Genomic DNA, 19,519 nt, shown 5'->3' on the forward strand with positions numbered 1-19,519 from the left:
GGATATTTGACTTGGCTTTGGTATATTTGGACTTCGTCATCACTACAGAGACAGAAGTCTCGTTTTCGCCAGAAATGGAATTGCCAAACTCGAGTGAGGTCGGGGCAAAAGCCGAAGAACGGAAGCACAAAAGGGTACAAGATCAACTGCACATAAAACTTACAGTAGAGTGGAAGCAATATGATAGTCTTCCCTCAGTGAAAGAGCACCAAAACCAGTCTATTTAGTAGAGACACAGTATCAGCATTGCGCAGACGCTAGGGAATATCACTTTCATACGCACATACGACCATGCTATGGGTGATACAAACCAGGTTTCAGGAAGATACACCCACCTTTACGTTACACCAAGGTATTAAAGAAGCTCCTTAAACCCGCTCAGTAATCACACTCTCCTTATTCTACCGCAGATCAAAGGCGTTTTCTCCCAGTGTCCTACTACATTATGACGAGGCAATTCAATGGTGTGCTTGCGTACTTATGGCTCGGGTTGCTTAACTTCGACAGTACAACAAATGCTAGAGTGATTGGTAGCACCCTACCCATGACCTTGGACTCCAACCAAGGACAAGGACAGGCGTTGCGGGGTCAGCCAGGCGACGAGTGAGTTTAGAATTCCTTGTCCGTGGCCACATATTGACAAGATGAAGACAGGGTACAATCACCCGCCTCATCAAGATTGAGACCATGCTCAAATGGATCTATGACAACCAATTCAAGTTGCTCGAGAAATATATTGACATCGAACAAAGAATAGAGACTATGAGAAATAGCCTCAAACAGAGAGAGTGTATCAAGGACCCCCTCGACTACGTTCTTGCAAATAGCGGGAGCAGGTGATGCGGGACTGGGGGCATACGAGTTAAACAGAGTATACTACTACGAATTATTGGCGACGATGACACAGACTCAAGCGATGATGAAGCAGACGGGTTCACGGGCGTAGCGGATCTAACCAAGTATCCATATGAGTTGTAAGGGAGGACGGATGGGTAGGTCTGATAGCATGTGTGTTGTATCGTGTTTCTGTGCTTGAAAGTGTCACGGATTTAGAGAAATACGACATTAGTCTGCTCGGTGTCTCATTCTCGAGGTCCACCCCAGGCAAGGAACAGGACTGACAATGGAGCCTATGGTGAGCTGCCAATGCGTCGCCGCGTACTGGCTAGACCTTGAGGGCGACCAACAACTTTGTGAGTGTTGCTGAGATGATGAGTTTGATGACAAGGAACGCCCGGTATGTTCTGTCTGTTCCGTTAAGGGCGCGGCACCTCGGAGCCAAGCCTACTGGCCCTGGGTATCTGCAGGACCGGTGCCTGAGGGGGCTTTAATGATAGCATGGTGGCGACATCAATGCACTGGAAGCAACAGACAGAGCGGTCATTGACAAGTGATGGTTGGGTCCCCAAGTGAGTTTGCCATTAGTTTAGTGGGGTTCTACCGTTGGTTTGCGGGATTAAGAGGATAAACCAGGACTCAATCTAGACACTAAGTGGTAAAATCAGACCACTCTTAAGGCCCTAGCAAGGGAACCTTCTGGAAAGAATTACCTTGCGAGGATAGCCATCAAAGGTTTAGCAGGGGAGTCTCGTCCCCTTCTCTGTTCAAATCGGCTATGCCACTCCCCGCCTTGATTTGGCATAGCTCCCTCTAGGCAGTTTCCCCTTTTATGATGAATCTAAGCCAGCGTGACTCTTGATTCACAAGACGGCTCATCCTTTAATATCGCTTCCCGCAGAGGCATATATCGGCGGGATAGCTGTAGCACCTGAAACCACCCATTATTACCACGATGGAGAATTGGAGCGGCCGAGAATTCAAGCTTTAATGGAATATGAGCTGATGTGTTGTATCTCAAGCGGATAAGGAGCCCTTCGGGTCAAGGGTTCTGGCAGCTTAGTATGTTGTTCTAGATAAAGACCTGCAACCCATGCTCCATGTTTCCCATGAGTCTATGACATAGGCGTCCAGATGGTTTTTGTTATCGCCGTGTGCGCGTTCCGTCATGTTGGACTACACCTCTTCATTGGCTTGACGAGCGCTCTCTGCAACAGAAACCGACCGGACAATTCCATAGTTTCGCATTAGAGAGAGAGAGGCCTAGCAAGGCGAACATACAACTAATTCGTGTTCTGATGGACCATGGGGCATGGGTTTGGGGGAGGAATGACCTTCCACACTGGGTTCATTCCACGCAATATGAACGATGACACTCATCTCCAACCATGAACCTGTCGGAATTAGTTTTGCAACGACCTGCAGTAGCTGATGTCTAGACACACACAGTCTCGTTATCCAGGTTGGTGGCGTTGGCTAAATGAGTCAAGAAACGGCTCCGCTAGCGCCCTGTCACCTGAGCGCTTGGGCCAACTCTTGTCTGGAACTTGGATGTGCTGAGGACCCAAGCGTCTATCCCCTGTGCCCTTGATGCCGATCCCCCCACGGTCCCACTGCTCCAGATGGTGAGACCGCCGCCTCCTTTTTTCTTTATTTGCTTTTTACCCTTTTTGGGGTTGGGTTGGGCTTAGTGGGTCACCAAGGGCAGGCATTCCGAGGAATGATTTAGTAATTGGCTCCTCGCAGATCCTCCTTCGCCGAGAGCAACCAGGTGCAGGTCCTGTCATTCGGTCGATTCAAGTTGATCTCTGGTTGGGGTGGCCAACTTACATGGATGGCTTCCCTTCCTAATGATCCCAAATATTCGAAAGGAGGAGGACGCGAGTTCACGTGCAAGGAAGCCTACGTCGGTATAGCTATATGTAAGTAGTTCAATGCCTCCTGCGAACATCCCTCCTTTAATGCCAGCTATCTGCCAGCTGCCTGTCGGTCAGCCGTCTAGTTCTTACCGCACTTAGCTAGCTGAATCTTTTGCTTGCCGCTGTGTTGCCTACCCCTTGTTTGCATCTGCTCAGAAAGCGTCCTCTTTGATCTCGCTTCTCCTTCATTTAACACCCCATGGTACCCCCTTGCCATTCTCGATCTTCGATCCTGACGACATTAGCACTACTGGACCATGGTCGTACGACGCAATATCATCCGTAACGCGAACTCCCCCCTGACTGCTAGCCATCATCGCCATGCCCTCATCAGTCTACTGATGTAGTTTTTGAGATCTTTCTTGATTTCTCTGGGAACTTCTGTTGCGATGAGTTTGCCCAAGCCGCCGACGTCGCTGGACGACTCGTGCTCCGTCATCTACGAGAACATCCTTTACTCCTTCACGCCCGAGGCCTTCTTGTCCCTGCCTTTAGAGGAAGGTGCAAAATGGAAGAAGCTGGAGATGGGAGAGAAGGTTTCGGGGGCCGTTTGTGTTGGGGCGACCCCTGATGATACTGCTCAAGCTGGCCTCTTTGTCGTTGGTGGAACCAGCGGCTCGGATGGCTACACTGGGCTGCAAAGGTACACCTACTCGACCGGCAAGTGGACTACCATCACCCCCTCCGAGTTGATCACGAAGGATCGCCTGTGGCATGGCTCGACGTACATCAAGGCCAGCGATGCCATCCTTATCTACGCCGGTAGCCGTGACGGAGTCGCGGCCTCTTCGGGTGAAACCTTCACCATCCAGGCATCCGAGCCCTATAGTGTTAACTCCTATGGCCCTGGTTCTAGCCCCGGCGTCAAGCCTATTCTTCTCAACTGGTCTGATGTCGATGCTGGCTTGGTCGGCGACAACACTAGAAATATCACCATTGCCTTGTTCAACCCAACTACAGGCTGGAGGGAATCGGGAGCCACCTTGACAGAACCCTTACCGAAGGACTCGAGTTCCGTTCAAGTGATTGTGATGCCAAGGGATGATGGTTTCAAGAGCCTCTACACTTTTGATCTCTCACAATCCCCCAACCAGGTCTGCCGATTCGTTCTCCGGGACGCTTATGGCGCGCCCCTTTCCAACTCAGCCGCCGTCGGAAATGATAAGCGCGAGTTGTCCCTGGATGATTGGCCAGAGTACAACTCGACGCTTGCACCAACCGCTACGCGGCAGAATTTTGCCATTGCCCAAGGCGCAGACGGCAAAGTGATCTTCTCTGGTGGGAATTCTGAAGACCCTCTTGTTATCTTCGATGCTACCGAGAACTCATGGGTCGATGACAACCAGGTATTCGATGCTGAGAATCAAAAGGTATTGTCCGACAGCACGTTGACCTCTTCGACTTTCTCAACTGCCAAAACAGCTAGCTCGGCCAAGTCGACCAAGTCAACTTATACCCAGACGAGACCGTTAACTTCAAACTCGGAGATCTCATCGACCTCTGCGACCTCGACTATCTTGTCAACAGGTAGCTCAACCGCTTCTCTGACAATGTCTGAGGCCAACCTCTCGGCCACGGCAGGTGCGGCCGCTGGCAACAGTGACGATGATTCCGGTTTCAGCTCCAACATCATCCTGGGTATCACACTCGGATCGATCCTCGGATTCTTGGCCTTGCTTAGTCTGCTGCTGTTGCTCCTGGCGCGACGACGCAATGCCAAGAGAAACGGCATGGAGGCTAGCAGCACCAGGCACTTTGGCAACGGCTCACGCCAGCTGCTCTCGCGCAGTCAAACCCGTGGCCATAACGCCACGCTGTCTCAGGAATCTTACTCATCCATGGCTACTTTGATAGATCGCACCGGGAAGCAAAAGACCAATGTAACCCGGAAGCCTACCAACGATACGACTCGAAGCTCCGGCAGCTCTTTGCATAAGCAGATCAAGGCCACCATTAGCCGTCCGATTCTGCAGGAGATGCCGTATCCTGCACTGCAGGGCTACGACATCAGGAGCGTTGGTTTCGACGTAACCGTCGCAGAGCACCGACCCCGTGCAGGGCCCATGGAAGCCCAGGACGACATGCGGAGGAGCTCTGGCTGGAACCAATACTGGTCCGGTGGCAGCGCATTGCAGATCCTTGGCTTCGGTGGATCCAAGAGGACAACCGCTGGGTCCGAACTGAGCTCCCGCTACTCTGAGGCCACGCACCATCGTAGCGCGAGGGCCACGCAGCACTCGTCAACTCTATCATTGCTGATCCTTGACTTCTGCCCCGAGATAAATCGGGTCAATTCCGGTAGCAGTGTTGTGGCCGAGTGCTGCAAGATTTCATTCAAGGATGGAGTAGTTGGCAAGCTTGAACGCACCCTTTCGAGGACGTCATCGTCGGGTTACTCCAGTAGCATCCCGGAGAGCATCAATGAAGCCGGGGACCCTACCCTTAGCTCAAAGCCCTGGAGTCCTGACCGTTCGCCCAAAATCGCCTGCAACCCAAACTCCAACTTCGGAGCACCACTGCCTCCAAGCGTCCCAGGCCCGTGGAACCCCCCTACAGGTGTGAGAAGCTAACTTCAGCTTGCAATTACCTCAATGTCGTCGGATATGAGCTCACTGAATCTCGGTGACCGTTCAGGAGAGTAAATAAGCCGCAGCCTCGACTTTTTGCACGGACTTTTGACGAGCCACCAAATAAAACCCCCAATAATAGCACATACAAGCACAGCACTCCTTCACACACTCTCGACCTAACCCTTCTTATATCTATTTTACTTTTGCCTCTACCGTTATATTTATATTAGGTGCGGGCCGGAACTGGTTAATTCTGATTGATCATTGTATTCTTATAACACTAATACCACCGTCTTCTGTTAGATGTAACTTCCCAGAGTATAAGTGGAGCATCCTAAGAGAGAAGGGCGGGGAGCGGGAAAGAAGGAGAAGAGGCCGGGGGGTTATAGCAGAAGGCAGAGAAGTCGAAGCAGAGGCCGCAAGGCCAGAGCGTCAATTAAATAGTATAAAAGTCATGGAATGTGGGATTGTAATATGACTTGATAGCTCGTTTCGTTTGTTTGGCTGCTTGCGGAGAGCAAAAAGCGTGTTACATCCCCGTGACACCGCTAGCAGATATTCCTCAATATCACTATCTCATTTCCATCCGAACCAATAATACCAGGAGCGCCCGATATAGGAGCTGCATCCCGTAGCCCCGCGCTCTGAACTGATTTACTCCCCTAGACTGTTGCTTCTTTTCAATATACTCCATATCCGATGATTTAAGGTCAACTAGATACCAAAATAAGGGTTATGAGGGGGTTTCCTGATCAAAGAGTTTACCAATAAGCCGTTGCCGGCCATTCATCTAGGCCACAGCCCGCCAACCCATCCATGCCGGCTCCTCAATGTGGCCTGCCTCTTCCGGCAACTATGACTCTACCTCTCCAGCAGCCTCCAACTGCCATTTCTCCGCCTGTGCATCATGCGCCTCCTCTACGTCTGCCGCCACCTCCATTAACTCAGAGTCATCAGCAGAGAGATTCCTGGCCACAGCTCTCTAGCACGCCTTAGCAATATATAAGGAATTGGCTGTAAGCCAAGGTCAAGGAGGATAAGAGAAGACTAGAAGAGGAGAGGATTAAGCAGGAGAGTCTGCGCTTCGAGCAGAGGAGGGTTTAGATAGGCATGCCGTCTATATCTCTATAAGGCGGTATCCTGCCTGCTATGATTCCTCTGATCTTCGTCTGCATCGGTAGCGGAGGCGTGCGCCCACAAATGGCTGGGTCGCAGGCTTATTACCCCCAGATTCCGTCTCCCCAATATGCTCATCCAAAACGCCAAAGGGATATATCGCGGCCTACCTAAGCAGCAGCCCCGGCCATAGCATTATATCCACAAATACAGCAGGTCTGATCATCCTAATAAGAGTCTTAACCAAGTTCATTGATAACCTTTTATAACTGGCAACCGCCAATATCGCAAGCCGGCAGCAGCTTGAACCGACTTAGAACGCCTTCTGCTTTGATCAAGACCAAGAGACAGCGAGGCTCTGATACTACAATGGGTTGATTTTGCAACGAAGGTGTTGCCCAACCATCGTCAGAGGGACAGAGTAACGATTCCGGACCAATGAGACCAGGTGCATGACAGATGTCGTGTGGGCCCTACAAAAACTAAACATGAGGTAGCGCGCCCCAATGGGTTCTGGATGTATTGAGGACCACGAGCTCCTCATTCGCTACGTCCGCTCTTGGATTAGTGACAGGAAGCAAGAGCTTACATCAGACATGTGGTCAATCCAATCATCACCTTCTGATTGTTCTCTCTACTCGTTGCCTTCGTGATACCACCAGTGGCTTGATTTTGGACCATGTTTATCGTTTTACATGGTCATGGTGAAGGATAGGAGGACATACGAAACTAATGATCGCGCGCAGATTACAAACCTAGAACCTCACGGCATGACTAAGTTCCCTCCACAGTGTGTACTCGGCGTACGTATTTAAATTAGCACAAAAGTTTAGCTCATGTCGTCGGCCCACGCGAGGTAAAATCACACTGGCCCCTACCCAAGGGCCTCTGTCAGTCCCAAAGCATGATTGGTTGACCAGAACCAAGTGTGATGGGGTCACTGCGGTAAAAGTTGACACCCCAAGCATCATGATCGTGTCGATCATGCAGCATACGTACTGGCTGGCGGTGCTGCTAGTTGGTAAATGCGAAATTGAGGAGAAGGAAAGAGAGCTAAATGGCGACTCATACGGTCTACCCACGGCAATCGGCGCTTGGTGGAGAGGCTAAGCTGGGTATCTGAAGGTATCGCGAGCAGCGGGAAGGCGTTGGAGTACAGGTTTTTCATCCAGGGTTACGCGCACAGTTTCCCCCTGTATTCAGAACCTTGGATAGTATACCTGCAGTCGAAGGCCCATGTATTGTGAATATTACTAATACTACTGCTGCTGCTGCAGCAGCTGATAATACAGTGGCAAGCAAAAAAGGCCGCTGGATGAGGGCGGTGAGAGCTGAAGGCTGGACGAGGAGCAGCAGACAAGCGGCTGGCGTCACAAGGAGGAATCTGTCAGGAGCAAGGATCACAACCATCGTGAATAGCTTCACGGTCAGCGTGAATGCTACACCACAACTAGCATCAGGCAACAGCCTGCTGCCTATGAGATCGGCAGGCTGAACACAGGTATAAAAGCCCGACTCTCGTCACTACTTTAGATAGAAAATTGAGCGCTCATTTCATTCTCATGGCCCATCAGTACCTGCGACAGAATCGTTCGCAGATAACGAATCTTACCGGGCCGCGTGCAACTAAAAACTAGAGAGGCCTGATGCGGCTAGCCCGCACTAGCGTTCAGCTAGTGTTTTATCTGAGGGCTATCAACCATCAGACAAAAGCAAAGTTAAAAGGGGCAGCTCAGCAGCAGGAGTTAGAAATGAAGGGTCGTCAATGGAGTTGTAGCAATGGTGCCGATAGTTTTGGTGCTTGACAATGTAGATATCAGCGTCGTAGCCGCCACTTGATTACGTCTTCGTATAAAGTGTGGCCTTCCAAACTCAAACGAACTTAGTTACCTATACAACATTCTTCCTTGCCATGTACGAGAAGCAGCTACCATCCTTACCTCCTCAGTCCCCTCAGGACCATGTTTCTCGCCGGACAGTAGTCGCCCCATTCCAACCGCCCTCTCAAAGGCACCCACTCGGCCATATCAGTCAGCAGGCCCAGCCAGGAGGTGGCATCCTTACGTCCCTCAAACAAGAGATTCTCAAGCTGCACAGGGAGAATGATGCACTGCGGCGCTCCATGGTTGAGAAAGAAAACAAAATCGAGATGCTCCAGAAACTGAATTCTCAACATCGTCAACGGATAGATGAGCAGACCCGTCAGATGTCTCAGCTCTTCCAGACTATACACTCCGCCCTCAAGAATTACCGGGATAATAAGAAAGACCAGGCCGGGCACCTTAAAAAAGGATCCTCCGAGGAAATCGTGTCCAGAGCCTTCAGTGGCCGTGGTGAGGGCTGACTCTAGGCGCCCTGGGGGGACGAGAGGATGAGATCCGCGCCTCGTTCAGCTCTCGTCTCTAGCTTGCGCTTTTGGCATGAGGAGTACGACCATCTCCCCTTACGCCTTCCCAGTCTAACCTATGGGCAGGATCATATTTATCCCGAGAAAAATGCCAAAGATTGTGTTCTAAGCAACCACACTGGCAACGGAATCGTGTAGAAGGAGATACAGCAGCAGCAAGGAGTAATTACTCTATATTATAGAAACGTTTATTACCTTTTAATTACATCCCATTCCTCATTTTCATACTGCAGTTCTTCTTTACATTCTCCGTCGTGGCGTTGATTATGGGGTGAGATAGGTATGAGTATGCCCCTTCCAATGGAGAGGTTCTTCAAGAGCATAGGGGTCAGCGCATCGTTCGTTTTATCAACTACTGCTTATTAAGTACGGACTAGACGTCAACCTTATAGACAGCGAGAATGTGCGCTTTTTCCGGGGAAACAGGCACAGCTTCCTTACCAGAGGTGTTCGCACTCTAGTCTTGAAGCGAATGCTGAGGGACCAAGTATCAAGTACATCTAGGCTAGCGCATCATTTATTAATACTGATTGGCTTAATGGCAAATGATCGATAATAATCACTGCAATCAATTTACTGATGCCCTGCCTGACATAACGATCATTGCATTAGAAGGACGAAAATGAAATGAATAGGCGGGTACATCCCTGCTAGATATAAGTACCTAGGATTCCGGAAAAACAAACCCTACTAAGGTATTAGTACTCCGAGACCAGGACTACGGCTATCTACTCGTTTCTGCCAAGCCTCAATTTCGTCACTCCACTGTTGCTGCGATATCTAAATAACCGATTTAGGGTCGTTTCGATTGAAGTGGCAGATATTACCCTGCCTACGCCTCACCAATCCCCTGGAGAAGGTCTGTGAGTCGTTCTTATACCAGTTCAATAAGAGGTATGAATACCAACGCCTTAAGCTGATTGTCACAGACATCCTCTCTGTGCCTCCAAAGCAAATGCGAGAAGGTGCTCACACAGTATCGGCGAAACGCCGTCGTCTGCAGCCGGAAACCGATTGCAATAACGCAAAATAGTGAGATCCTAGTTAAAGATAGGCTTGTTGGATGATTAGGACGGACTACTAAAGGGACTAGTGGCGGAAGAAGCAGTTCATGCTGTATAGTATAGGGTATCTGAGGTCCCCCGGGATACTCCGTTTATCGAATCATTTCAATCATTATCATTTCATTCCTTCCCCCTCAATGATCAGTATCATTATGGTCTTGCTTAACCAGCAGCCATTTTATTTTATTGCTCTTATAATGATTGATAATGATAGATACGCCACCCCAAGTACTTCATTATGGAAAATATTTTGGGTGAGGGGCTTGATGTCGTCTAGATCCCGTTTCGCCGTTTAGCTACATCCGAGAAGAACCAGATATCGAGTCAGCTGCGAGTTTACTTGGACAATTTACGGCGTCTACCTTCGCCTAGATTCTTTGGATGCATTGGAAACAACCATTCGAAGGATTTATATTCCAGACTGCAGCTGAGGACGATATTGAGGATAGTCTAATCAGCAGGGGCCAGTTGATTCAATGTCGCAGTTAAACGATGTTAAAATTGGTAAAACTTAGAAATATTTCGTTCCCTGAAACATCAGTGCTGGCTATTGTGACTATATCTTTCCCAAGTATGGGAGTTTAAAGTCAGGGTCCCCCTTTCTGTCCTCATAGAGGACCATTGCTGTCTGCCCTTATATTATTGGTTTACTAAAATACAGCTGTTGGGGCCATTGATCACTCCAAAAGCTTGATAGCGAGGAAGGGAAGAGTAGGAGAACGTCGGTTATATCTTAAAGGGGGCGCAAAGGGTTATCGCGCAGCATATCTAAGAACCAGGTGGGGAAGCCAAGAAAGCAGCAACTGCTGCGTAGTGCTAAGCGGACGACCTGTCATTCTAATCCTTTGAGGACATGTTGGTCACCTGTATATGAAGAAGAGGTCGCGACAATTCATATCCGATGTGCAGGCATCTCGGAGTGCCGCTGAGCGACGTCTCTTCGGACGGAGGCAGTATGGAGGTGGTACGGTGGCTGGTCTACGCCCCTGTCAGGGTTGCAAATCAATCCATCTATCCACTCCACTGGCCGTCCCAGTAGAGTGGATGGACCTTAAACTACGGCACCCGCCAGTGTAGTGGATCCATTTGAAGCTATCGGAGAGTGGAATGGGTGTAGTGGATGAATTATTGAGGCAGTCCATTACGCCAGTGGCTAGCGGTTGTTCAAAATTGAAGCTATTGCCAACACCCTAGCTAGTCAGCTACAGCAAGTATACTAAAGCTAAGGAATAAAGCGAGGAACAGAGGAAGAAGGAGTAACAAAGGGAACTTCTTGCAGCGATCAAGCTTCTGTACTGGCGCCGCGGAATCCAGATGGTTGCGCTCAACGGCAGACCTTCGACTTAGGTATGCAGATTAACTGCGCCACGCTTGACGGTGGCCAGGACTTCTCGGGCTACGTGCTTAAACCTGCGGTGCTACGGGTCATCCAAGTGCTCCCATACGAACCCGAACTTCCTGGGGGCAAGAAGGAGCGCAGTGTTGTTTCATTAACCATCGATGTCATCTCGGCACAACGGCTTATATGACCGGCCAGCCTCCCCGCCAACAAGGCGATGAACCCGGTCTGGTCTTTATCCGATGGTCTATCAAGCTCTCTAACGATAGCAAGAACTACAATAACAGACCGGCAGTGGCCACCTACACTGCTAAGCTTAGCAACCTCAAGCAAGGCTACCGCACCTTACCTCTTCTCAACAATACTGGTGACCAGTACCTTTTTTCAAAGCTCTTCTATAAGATCAAGGTTGATTCGATTAAGATGATGATCGACGCACCTGCCGCGCCCTAGATAGTAGCAGGATCAAGGGCCTGGGCGGAAAGGCCTTTAGCTGAATCAGCACCCGCCCCAGAAGCACGATGGAAAAGCCCAGCACAGAGAAGATCAGCTTTGATAGTTATCCATGATATGTTTTTGCGGCTTGACCTGGATACTATGTTTCTCCTCTGGATGTAGTTTTTCTTTCCCGAACTGGCCGTCTTTTGGCTTGTTCGTTCTATCTTGCCTTGGGAAACAACACCTTGATACCAGACTCGATTCGTTATTCATGCTAAGACTGCCGTGCTAGCACTGAACAAGTGCTCGAGCACCTACTTAAGCGCGCTCCCTTTACCAGCATATAGATACTGGCAAACCAGTGCCAAGACGGCTGGGCCAGCTTATGTATTCTTTCTCTCTAATTTCCTCCTCTTGGGATTTACGAGGACAATTAACTCTATTTCCTATCCTGATTCTACTGCTCTGCCACAACCGATCTTTGCCAAGTCTTTAACAGAAATATGAATATGTGTTCATTCGTGTCTCTTGCAAGATCGACGAGTGGACGCCCCATGAAATCTTTTATGGCTACATCTGCTCCCGCTTCTACTAACGCACTCACCTTATAATCTCTGTTGTAGTCCGTCACCACTACATGATGAAGAGGTTCTTTTCCCATAAAACCTCTAATATTTAAGCAGTTTCCACCCTCCAGGTATTTACGTAGCCACAAACCGCAAGGCTCGGCTTTGTGAAACTTCCAGAGGATATAAAATTGGATACTAACATAAATGCGCTCAAAGCGACGGTGACGTTCGCCCGCAGCAGGACGCTTTTGAGCTGAAGCAAGATGACGAGGAGACAGATATCATGGTTCCAGTCATTAATCCAATGGCCTCTGACTACTCACAAAACAGACCCTCGTGCGCCACTGACAGCTAGAGTTTTCCTCTGCCGTTGAAGCTAGGATACTGAACAATTGGAGAAACTGACCCCATGCTGGCTTGCTGCAAACCGCACGAGCCTCGCAGGACAGTCATAGGGCAAGGGGTAAAACACAAAACCAAGGACGATACCCTTGTAAGGGTTTGAAGGAGATACCGACGGAAGTATACGGAGGAATCATGTAACCAACAAATGATGCCTTATCCCTCTCATTGTGGCGAGCCTTTATTAGGTATAGCGCTCGATATTGCCCCACGTACTTCAATTATACGTGAGTAACTATATCGGTGTGGCAATTAGCGAGAGAATAAAGTAACGTAAAGTCTTTAATCCGTAACTTGTGAGGCCGTGAGGACTTCCATTGCAAGATACGTTAGGTGGGAAGTCACCCCATAGTGACCCTCCCAGAGGCTTTCCACAATTGAAGGGATAGACTTCAGTTCCAGGACATGGTAAACTACAATTACTGCAGTAGCGAGAAAGCAGGGATCAAATCCACTTGTCAACATGTCGCTCTCAATGAATGTCTCATTACGACACCATGATGGTATGGCTAAATATGGCTTAGTCCTTGATGAGCTTTCTGGGGATCAGCGTCCTCCCTTATGCCCGTGAAATTGCCATTTGACGTCCCTGGAAATTCTATCTGTATGAAGGAGGATAGGGCTCTATTAGGAAGAAGTTGCTCCAGGCCAACGAGCCCTATCTGTCCATCTAGCCATTGCATGGTTTGAATGTGTTTTCTGGGGAGTTCAGTATCCACTTGATGCAACTAGCCGACTTTTATCGTGCCCTGAAAGGCATTGAATGCGGAGTAAACAATCCTTGTAACAGCACTGATGCTGTTCTGCGTCACTCCTTACGGACGTATTTGTCACGCCTCAATGCAAAGCCAAAAGCGCCATGGCGCTCGCTCGGGCCGCGAGAGAAAAAACCCTATCATTGGCACATGGTATTTCCATTGCCTCCAATAATAACGGCCCTACCACAACCCACATTCCAATAATCTAGTGAGGGATCTCATACTTTGCCTTAGCTATCTCGCCTGGGCTTTACGCAAAGAAGCCAATTTATACAAAGTACCCTTTATCATTTCTTGAATGACCAACTTCTTAACGTCCCCTTAGGTTCTGAAGGGTAAAAGCACGTCAGACATCTGTCGCTCCAGGGCCTAATTGGGTCAGGACCAATGCGTACTTTGAAACTGCGCCACTTAATTCAGCTTCTGTCTGAAATTATAGTTTTCTAATGATACCCTGCAATAAGCTTCGCAAATGCAGATCCGAATTTGTTGGGAGCAAATATCCGCTGCTACCCGCCAGATATGCTACGAATTCTTTTTAGACTATGAAGCCTTCATCTAGCAACAACTCTGCGTCAACATTGACAGAATGGCTTGATCTTGTGTAAACACACGTCGTAATGATGACATTGTTCTCAAGGTAACACACTTAAGCCCTGACTTTAGCATAGGCAACGTTTACTGTCTGGACGGAAATGTATGCCACGACATAAGGTTTTGCTGCAAAGGGCATCTGCAGTCGATGATACGAGAGCGTTACGGAACTTGACGACAGTGGTAAAAGTGTGCAGGTTTAGGTTTGATGTTGACGCAGTCGTGAATCATCCCCAGAAGCGCGAGAACCGCCGAAAACAAAGTAGCATTGCAAGTAGTGTGTGGATGAAAGGTATAAAACCCTTTGCAATGGCACTTGTTGGAGTCTTGTTCACGACACACAGTAACGTGTTCTTCGCCTGGCTACTTGCTATTTTCCTCAAGACTCCAATCATCTTATATTACTCTTTTTATCGTCAAGCAACATGGGTGACATCCAGTTTCTTGTCCCTGATTCTACATCCCAGGGCTCCAATGTCATTTCTATCGACCGGTATGCCTTAGTCGAAGCCCTTATTGGCCAGAAGGTTAACAGGCCTGCTTCTGTTGGCTCCGACAGCCTCCAGTCGGGCTACGATGATCTTGATATGAAATTTGAGACTAGACTCTCCAGGGAGGAGAACATGCGTCCCGATTCGCCTCCCAAGGATGTCAATGTCGGTGCTGCCAATCCGTACTCACTCGTGGAAGCCCTCCTCGGCCGGAATATTGACAAGCTTTCGATAAACTCAGCAAGAATCATATCCAACGTCCTGCAGACGGATTACCACGAGCTGTTCGATATGAAGCATGGCTCAGTGCTTTTCACTGGGCTAAAGCTCAATGAGAAGGAGAGGAAGGCAGAGAGGTTGTCTGAGAAAGACATGAGAATCCTGAAGGAGCGAGACCTCATGACTCCTGATCTATCAGGGGTTGAGCAGCTGGACGACCTTGAGAAGATCGGGCTGAAGGATCTGGGTAAGACGAAGGTTGAAGTGGCTCGCATGCAGAATGGCAAGCTGCACCTGGTGGTCCACGCTCACTCCCTGGGAAAGACGGTTTCCAACTGTGAGGTGACAATGTCCATCAACGAGCTAGTCAGTCCATTCAGAATGCAAAAGGGTCACTGGACACCACCCAATAGCTCGTGGCGCGATATGTACGACTATTTCTTCCAGAGCGTCAACAAGCGTCTCATTGGCGATCTTACCATGTTTGAGATTGGAGAGAAAAGACAAATCATGCGCTACTTTGATGATCCCACGCAGGGTTGTGCCAGTAACAGCTGGCTGATTGCCGCCTTGTTTTCGGTCTTCTGGTCCGACCCTGTTATCATCAACCGCGCTACTCGAGTCCACCACGACAAGGATGAGAAGAAACGCCTCGCCGTCAAGTTCCATGACAAGGGCGGCAACAATAACGGCAAGACTGAGACGGTGGAGGTTAATTATCAAATCCCCATCAACAACTCCAACAACGAGCCCATGTACTGTCGCTCCAGCGACGGAGCTGACATATGGCCATCCTTGTATGAGAAGGCGTTTACCAAATGGATCACCGGTAGCTCATCGGAGCAGCCCGACATCACCCAGACACATTGCGGCGACCCTGTGAAGGCCATGGCACAGATCAATGACCGGGAACCCCACTACTACAGGACCGATAACCATTCAGCCAACGACATGTTGGGGTTGGTCCGCTCCAATTGCGTCAACTTCAAGACCATTAACCCTATGACTGCCTGGACCTACGCCACTGGCAATATGTACAGAGGCAGTAACGTCGTTGCTAACCATGCCTATTCTATCCTCGGCTACACTATCCTTGGTGACAAGCAATACTTTGTTCTCCGCAACCCATGGGGTGTTAGCGAGCCGATCGGATTGAACAGCTACCCAGGGCTTCTTGAGCGCCTCGAGCCCAACTTGTGGCACCCAGCTTCCCTTCTTGACCACGGAGGCCTGTTCGCTATGGAGACAGAGACTTTTAAACATTGCTTCGCCTACGTGGGTGTTGCGAAATAAGTTGCAGAAGAGCAAATACCGCACATTTCAGGTTGAATGAATTTACCGACTTTTTCTCATGTTTAATCGCTACCCCTGTGGTATGACGTTGTCACTCCTTCAGTCGGTACTCATTCCCGGAGACAGCCGTTGCAGAGTGGGAGAGAGAGATACGAGATAACGGCAAGCAAAGTGAATCAGAACCGGAATTTGCGGTCGAGAACAATGAACATGTCTTTAATTACCAACGCGAGGAGTACTGTAGCGGGGCAGATTCTAGGCAAGGGAAAGGGGGAAGGAGAATAAAACCAAAAAAAAGTGGCAGCGGTGGTCAAGCAAGGGAAACGGTGTTGCCCTAGCCGGTGGATATATGGCGGGGGGTCAGGGGTCAACAGTCTTGTATCGTGCTTGCATGCTATTCTTCAGCAAAACCAAGAGCCTTAAGCTAGGTGAAAAGTTGGTCAATATGTCGACAGATTGATTTGGAATATATGAGTTGAGAATATATTGAGAAGCTATTGCCAAGGCCATCTTATTTAAACAGAGAGTCACAAACCATGGCTGGACTGCTATAGATTATCTAAATCTCAATCGCCAAACACGGCAAGAGGCAATCAGTGAAGTAAATAGTCTGAGTGTAAATAAGACATAATAATATTTGATATCGTGTGGCATGTATGTCATCCTTATATGGTACAGTGTAAGTAATATCGGAAACCGTGTAATATAATATAATATGATATATTATGCCTAGTGGCCTGAAAGGGTTAGACTGGTAGATCTTAATAAGGATATATGCTTTATTAAAATATAAAGAGTATGTAGGTGAGTTGTTATGATTTAGCCTAAGTAAAGGAATTAGCTAGTACTTTAACTATTATAAGTGCTATATAGAGATAAGTAGTTCTGGAATACCCTTGTATAAATCTAAGTCAGATAATAGCCTGTTAGAACAGTATTTCGAGGATAAGGTTAAATAGGCACCAGGTTTTGGGCTTGTCTCAGATCTGAGTTTAGGGATCTTAAGAAATCTTCTGCGCCTGGTGCAAAAGCTATATGTATAGGTTAAACACTGAGCAAAATTATTCGGGAATAGAACAATGATATACTAGGAGCTGCTTAACGTCATTTCTGCCGCTATGGCCTCCTTGCAGCCCGGCTCTTTAGCAAAGTGTCGGGAAAATCGCGGGCTATATAAGACAGACTGTTATTCTCTGAGCACTATCTCCCCTATCTCAAGTTGAGGCAGGCTATTTATAAAAGGGGCTTGCTTTAATTAATAACTTAAAAAATATAAAGTTTAATCAAAACCTCCTTTTATGCTTAATTTAGTGTATTATAGGTATTATTATATTAAGTAAACGTAATAAAATATAAGATATAATCTTTTATTTTATTTATATTATACAATCTTTTATACTTATAATGTCTTTAGGCCACTTCATCCATCGGTCATAGTATTCTCCTAGTAGTTCATCGGCAATAGCTACTATGCTTCGCCCCCAACCTTCCATAAACCAGAAACCGTCCAAAGCATAGGTCAAGGCACCGAAGTAAGCAAAAATGAGTAGGGCAGGGGCCTGTCGCTGTTGTAGCATCTCAAGATACTCGTTGGAAGTCGCGTGCAACCAGATGTATGGTGCAGACCAATCCTGGTTATATCCCCATTCAGCTCTAGCCTCACTGGTCATAGTCTCAAATTGCTTCATGTAGGCATTGGATTTCCGGAGCAGGTAGAGTGCCTCGTCGTAGATACGTGCATCTTTACTGCCCTCCCAGACTAGCTGTACGCTGCGGAAATGGTCGTCATGAACAACTGATTGCTTGTCCGGATCAAGCTTATTCCAATTGCCGATCCGTGTCAAGTCATCCAAAGGTCCTCGGCAGACCCTCTCGTATGCAGGATGCAGTACTGCATCGACGCTCCGTATCGCTGGTATCCATCCATCTCCGAGGATGCGGGACTTGCGGTCCGCAGAAGAGTTATCGCTGAGAGGCCCAAAGAAAGCCAATACATACACGATATTCAATGACGAGAAAACAAATAACGCGTCGCTGTTGTCATCGTTCATTTGATTTATGCCCTGCTGGAATCCCCGTAGTGCTATGTTATGATGATATGCGGCGATGCAGACAAGCCGCGGTTTGTCAGCAGGGTGTCTATACGCGAGATGCAGGGCTGCCAGGCTTAGGATTCCGTGCATGACGAAGGCGTGTTGGAATCCAATCTTTGGAAACGTCTTTTGCCAATAACGGTCTCCGGTAGGGGACTTGACAATATCCAAGCTTGCCGAATAGGTCCAGTAGTGTAGCAAGGCAAGATCATCAGGCGTAAAGGTTGTCGCTGATGATGCTGATTGTTCATGGCCCTCGACGATCCTTGGTACCGACAGCGAAGCAGCGAGTGCTGCCTCATCGGTCTGCTGAGCCGAAGCGGGCGTGGAATGGCTGCTTCCCGTGGACGGATAAACGCATACATCGCCACGTCGAACACAAGCTGTGCAAGCTGGTATTTTCTCATCACACTACGAGGAGAAATCAGAAGGTTGGTCTCACCGTATCAGGGAATCCCAGTAAAAGGAGTTTAGGGAAACATGCCTTAACCCGCCGCTTCCTGCAATCATTGCAACCTGTCTTTGACTTCTTATGTAGTCGTTTCTTGCGGATTGTCAGATGATCCGATGTCTCTGTTGGTGATTTGTCAAAGCCCATGCTTGGCAAGGGTCGAGGGGTGCGAAGAGTAAAGGTTAGTGTTTCTGCTAAACGAGGTTTAAAGAGCGTGGTTTGTTGCCAGACAGAGAATTGAACGAGGAAAGAGGCTCGATCTCCCTCTTAGTCGGAAACGCAATAAAGTGGAGTTCACGGAGCTTTACGATATACGCGGACCTAAACGCGTATGAGAAATAAAAGCCAATCAAAGGTCGGCAAGGGTCGATCATCGCGATTGCCTACAGGTCGCTAGCTTTGGGTTTGGGTTAACCTCGCCTGACTGGTGCCATCGACATTAAGATTTTATCACCAACAACGTTTCTTATTTACCGTTGCAGATCTATCTATCAACCTAGGACATATAGTTCTGCATTATTAGTTCCGAAGCAGGAAGCATCACTGGCAGCCTATGTAATGTTCAAGTGCTTCCTAGAAGTTAGAATCTTTATATCGCGCCCGGCGCCTTTACCGACATAACATACATAAATTAGGTAGTCCACCCTCGGAATTCTCCGTCTATCTTTTATGGAGAAGTCAATCAGAATTTGATGTACGATTATGTCAAGATTAACCCAATGTATCAGGGAACCCTAGTAAAAAGGGGGAGAGGGGAAAACATGGCTTAACTTGATGCTTTTTACAATTTATTGCAGCCTGTCTTTAACTTTTTATCAAGGCGTTTCTTGCCTGTCGGCAGATGATCCGATGTCGATGTTGGTGATAATTCGCCAGGGCTCATTCTTGGCAAGGGCCGTGTGCAGAGCGGACCTCTGAACGAGTTTGGCGATGGTTGGCGCCTCGGGAGTCGGGGGGGG

General features: G+C 48.5%; 5 protein-coding genes across 5 annotated transcripts; 4 read left to right on the forward strand and 1 right to left on the reverse strand.

The window, feature by feature from the left end:
* Positions 1 to 3,145: 3,145 nt before the first annotated feature.
* On the forward strand, positions 3,146 to 5,326 carry FOIG_13590 (uncharacterized protein; the record flags this gene model as incomplete). Its single annotated transcript, XM_031214748.1, has 1 exon — positions 3,146 to 5,326. One exon carries the CDS (start codon positions 3,146 to 3,148, stop codon positions 5,324 to 5,326), a length of 2,181 nt encoding a protein of 726 aa, XP_031055545.1.
* Positions 5,327 to 8,354: 3,028 nt separating this feature from the next.
* Positions 8,355 to 8,786, forward strand: FOIG_13591 (uncharacterized protein; the record flags this gene model as incomplete). The annotated part of the gene is made up of 1 exon (XM_031214749.1): positions 8,355 to 8,786. The coding sequence occupies one exon, from the start codon at positions 8,355 to 8,357 to the stop codon at positions 8,784 to 8,786; it is 432 nt and encodes a 143-aa protein (XP_031055546.1).
* Positions 8,787 to 11,262: 2,476 nt separating this feature from the next.
* On the forward strand, positions 11,263 to 11,705 carry FOIG_13592 (phosphatidylinositol phospholipase C, gamma-1; the record flags this gene model as incomplete). The annotated part of the gene is made up of 2 exons (XM_031214750.1): positions 11,263 to 11,394; positions 11,451 to 11,705. 2 exons carry the CDS (start codon positions 11,263 to 11,265, stop codon positions 11,703 to 11,705), a joined length of 387 nt encoding a protein of 128 aa, XP_031055547.1.
* Positions 11,706 to 14,438: 2,733 nt separating this feature from the next.
* Positions 14,439 to 16,016, forward strand: FOIG_13593 (uncharacterized protein; the record flags this gene model as incomplete). Its single annotated transcript, XM_031214751.1, has 1 exon — positions 14,439 to 16,016. The coding sequence occupies one exon, from the start codon at positions 14,439 to 14,441 to the stop codon at positions 16,014 to 16,016; it is 1,578 nt and encodes a 525-aa protein (XP_031055548.1).
* Positions 16,017 to 17,308: 1,292 nt separating this feature from the next.
* Positions 17,309 to 18,780, reverse strand: FOIG_13594 (uncharacterized protein). The gene is made up of 2 exons (XM_031214752.1): positions 18,594 to 18,780; positions 17,309 to 18,520 (listed from the first exon to the last, which is right to left on the reverse strand). Exons 1-2 carry the CDS (start codon positions 18,705 to 18,707, stop codon positions 17,393 to 17,395), a joined length of 1,242 nt encoding a protein of 413 aa, XP_031055549.1. The 5' UTR covers positions 18,708 to 18,780; the 3' UTR covers positions 17,309 to 17,392.
* Between the last annotated feature and the right edge of the window lie 739 nt (positions 18,781 to 19,519).

This window comes from Fusarium odoratissimum, assembly GCF_000260195.1.
Source record: "Fusarium odoratissimum NRRL 54006 unplaced genomic scaffold supercont1.34, whole genome shotgun sequence".
NCBI lineage: Eukaryota > Fungi > Ascomycota > Sordariomycetes > Hypocreales > Nectriaceae > Fusarium > Fusarium odoratissimum.

Coding starts and splice junctions, on each gene's coding strand:
- FOIG_13594 (XM_031214752.1), bottom strand. CDS start 18,707: ATGGGCTTTGACAAATCACCAACAGAGACATCGGATCATCTGACAATC. Junction 18,521..18,593: donor GCAGGAAGCGGCGGGTTAAG/GCATGTTTCCCT, acceptor TTCTCCTCGTAG/TGTGATGAGAAAATACCAGC.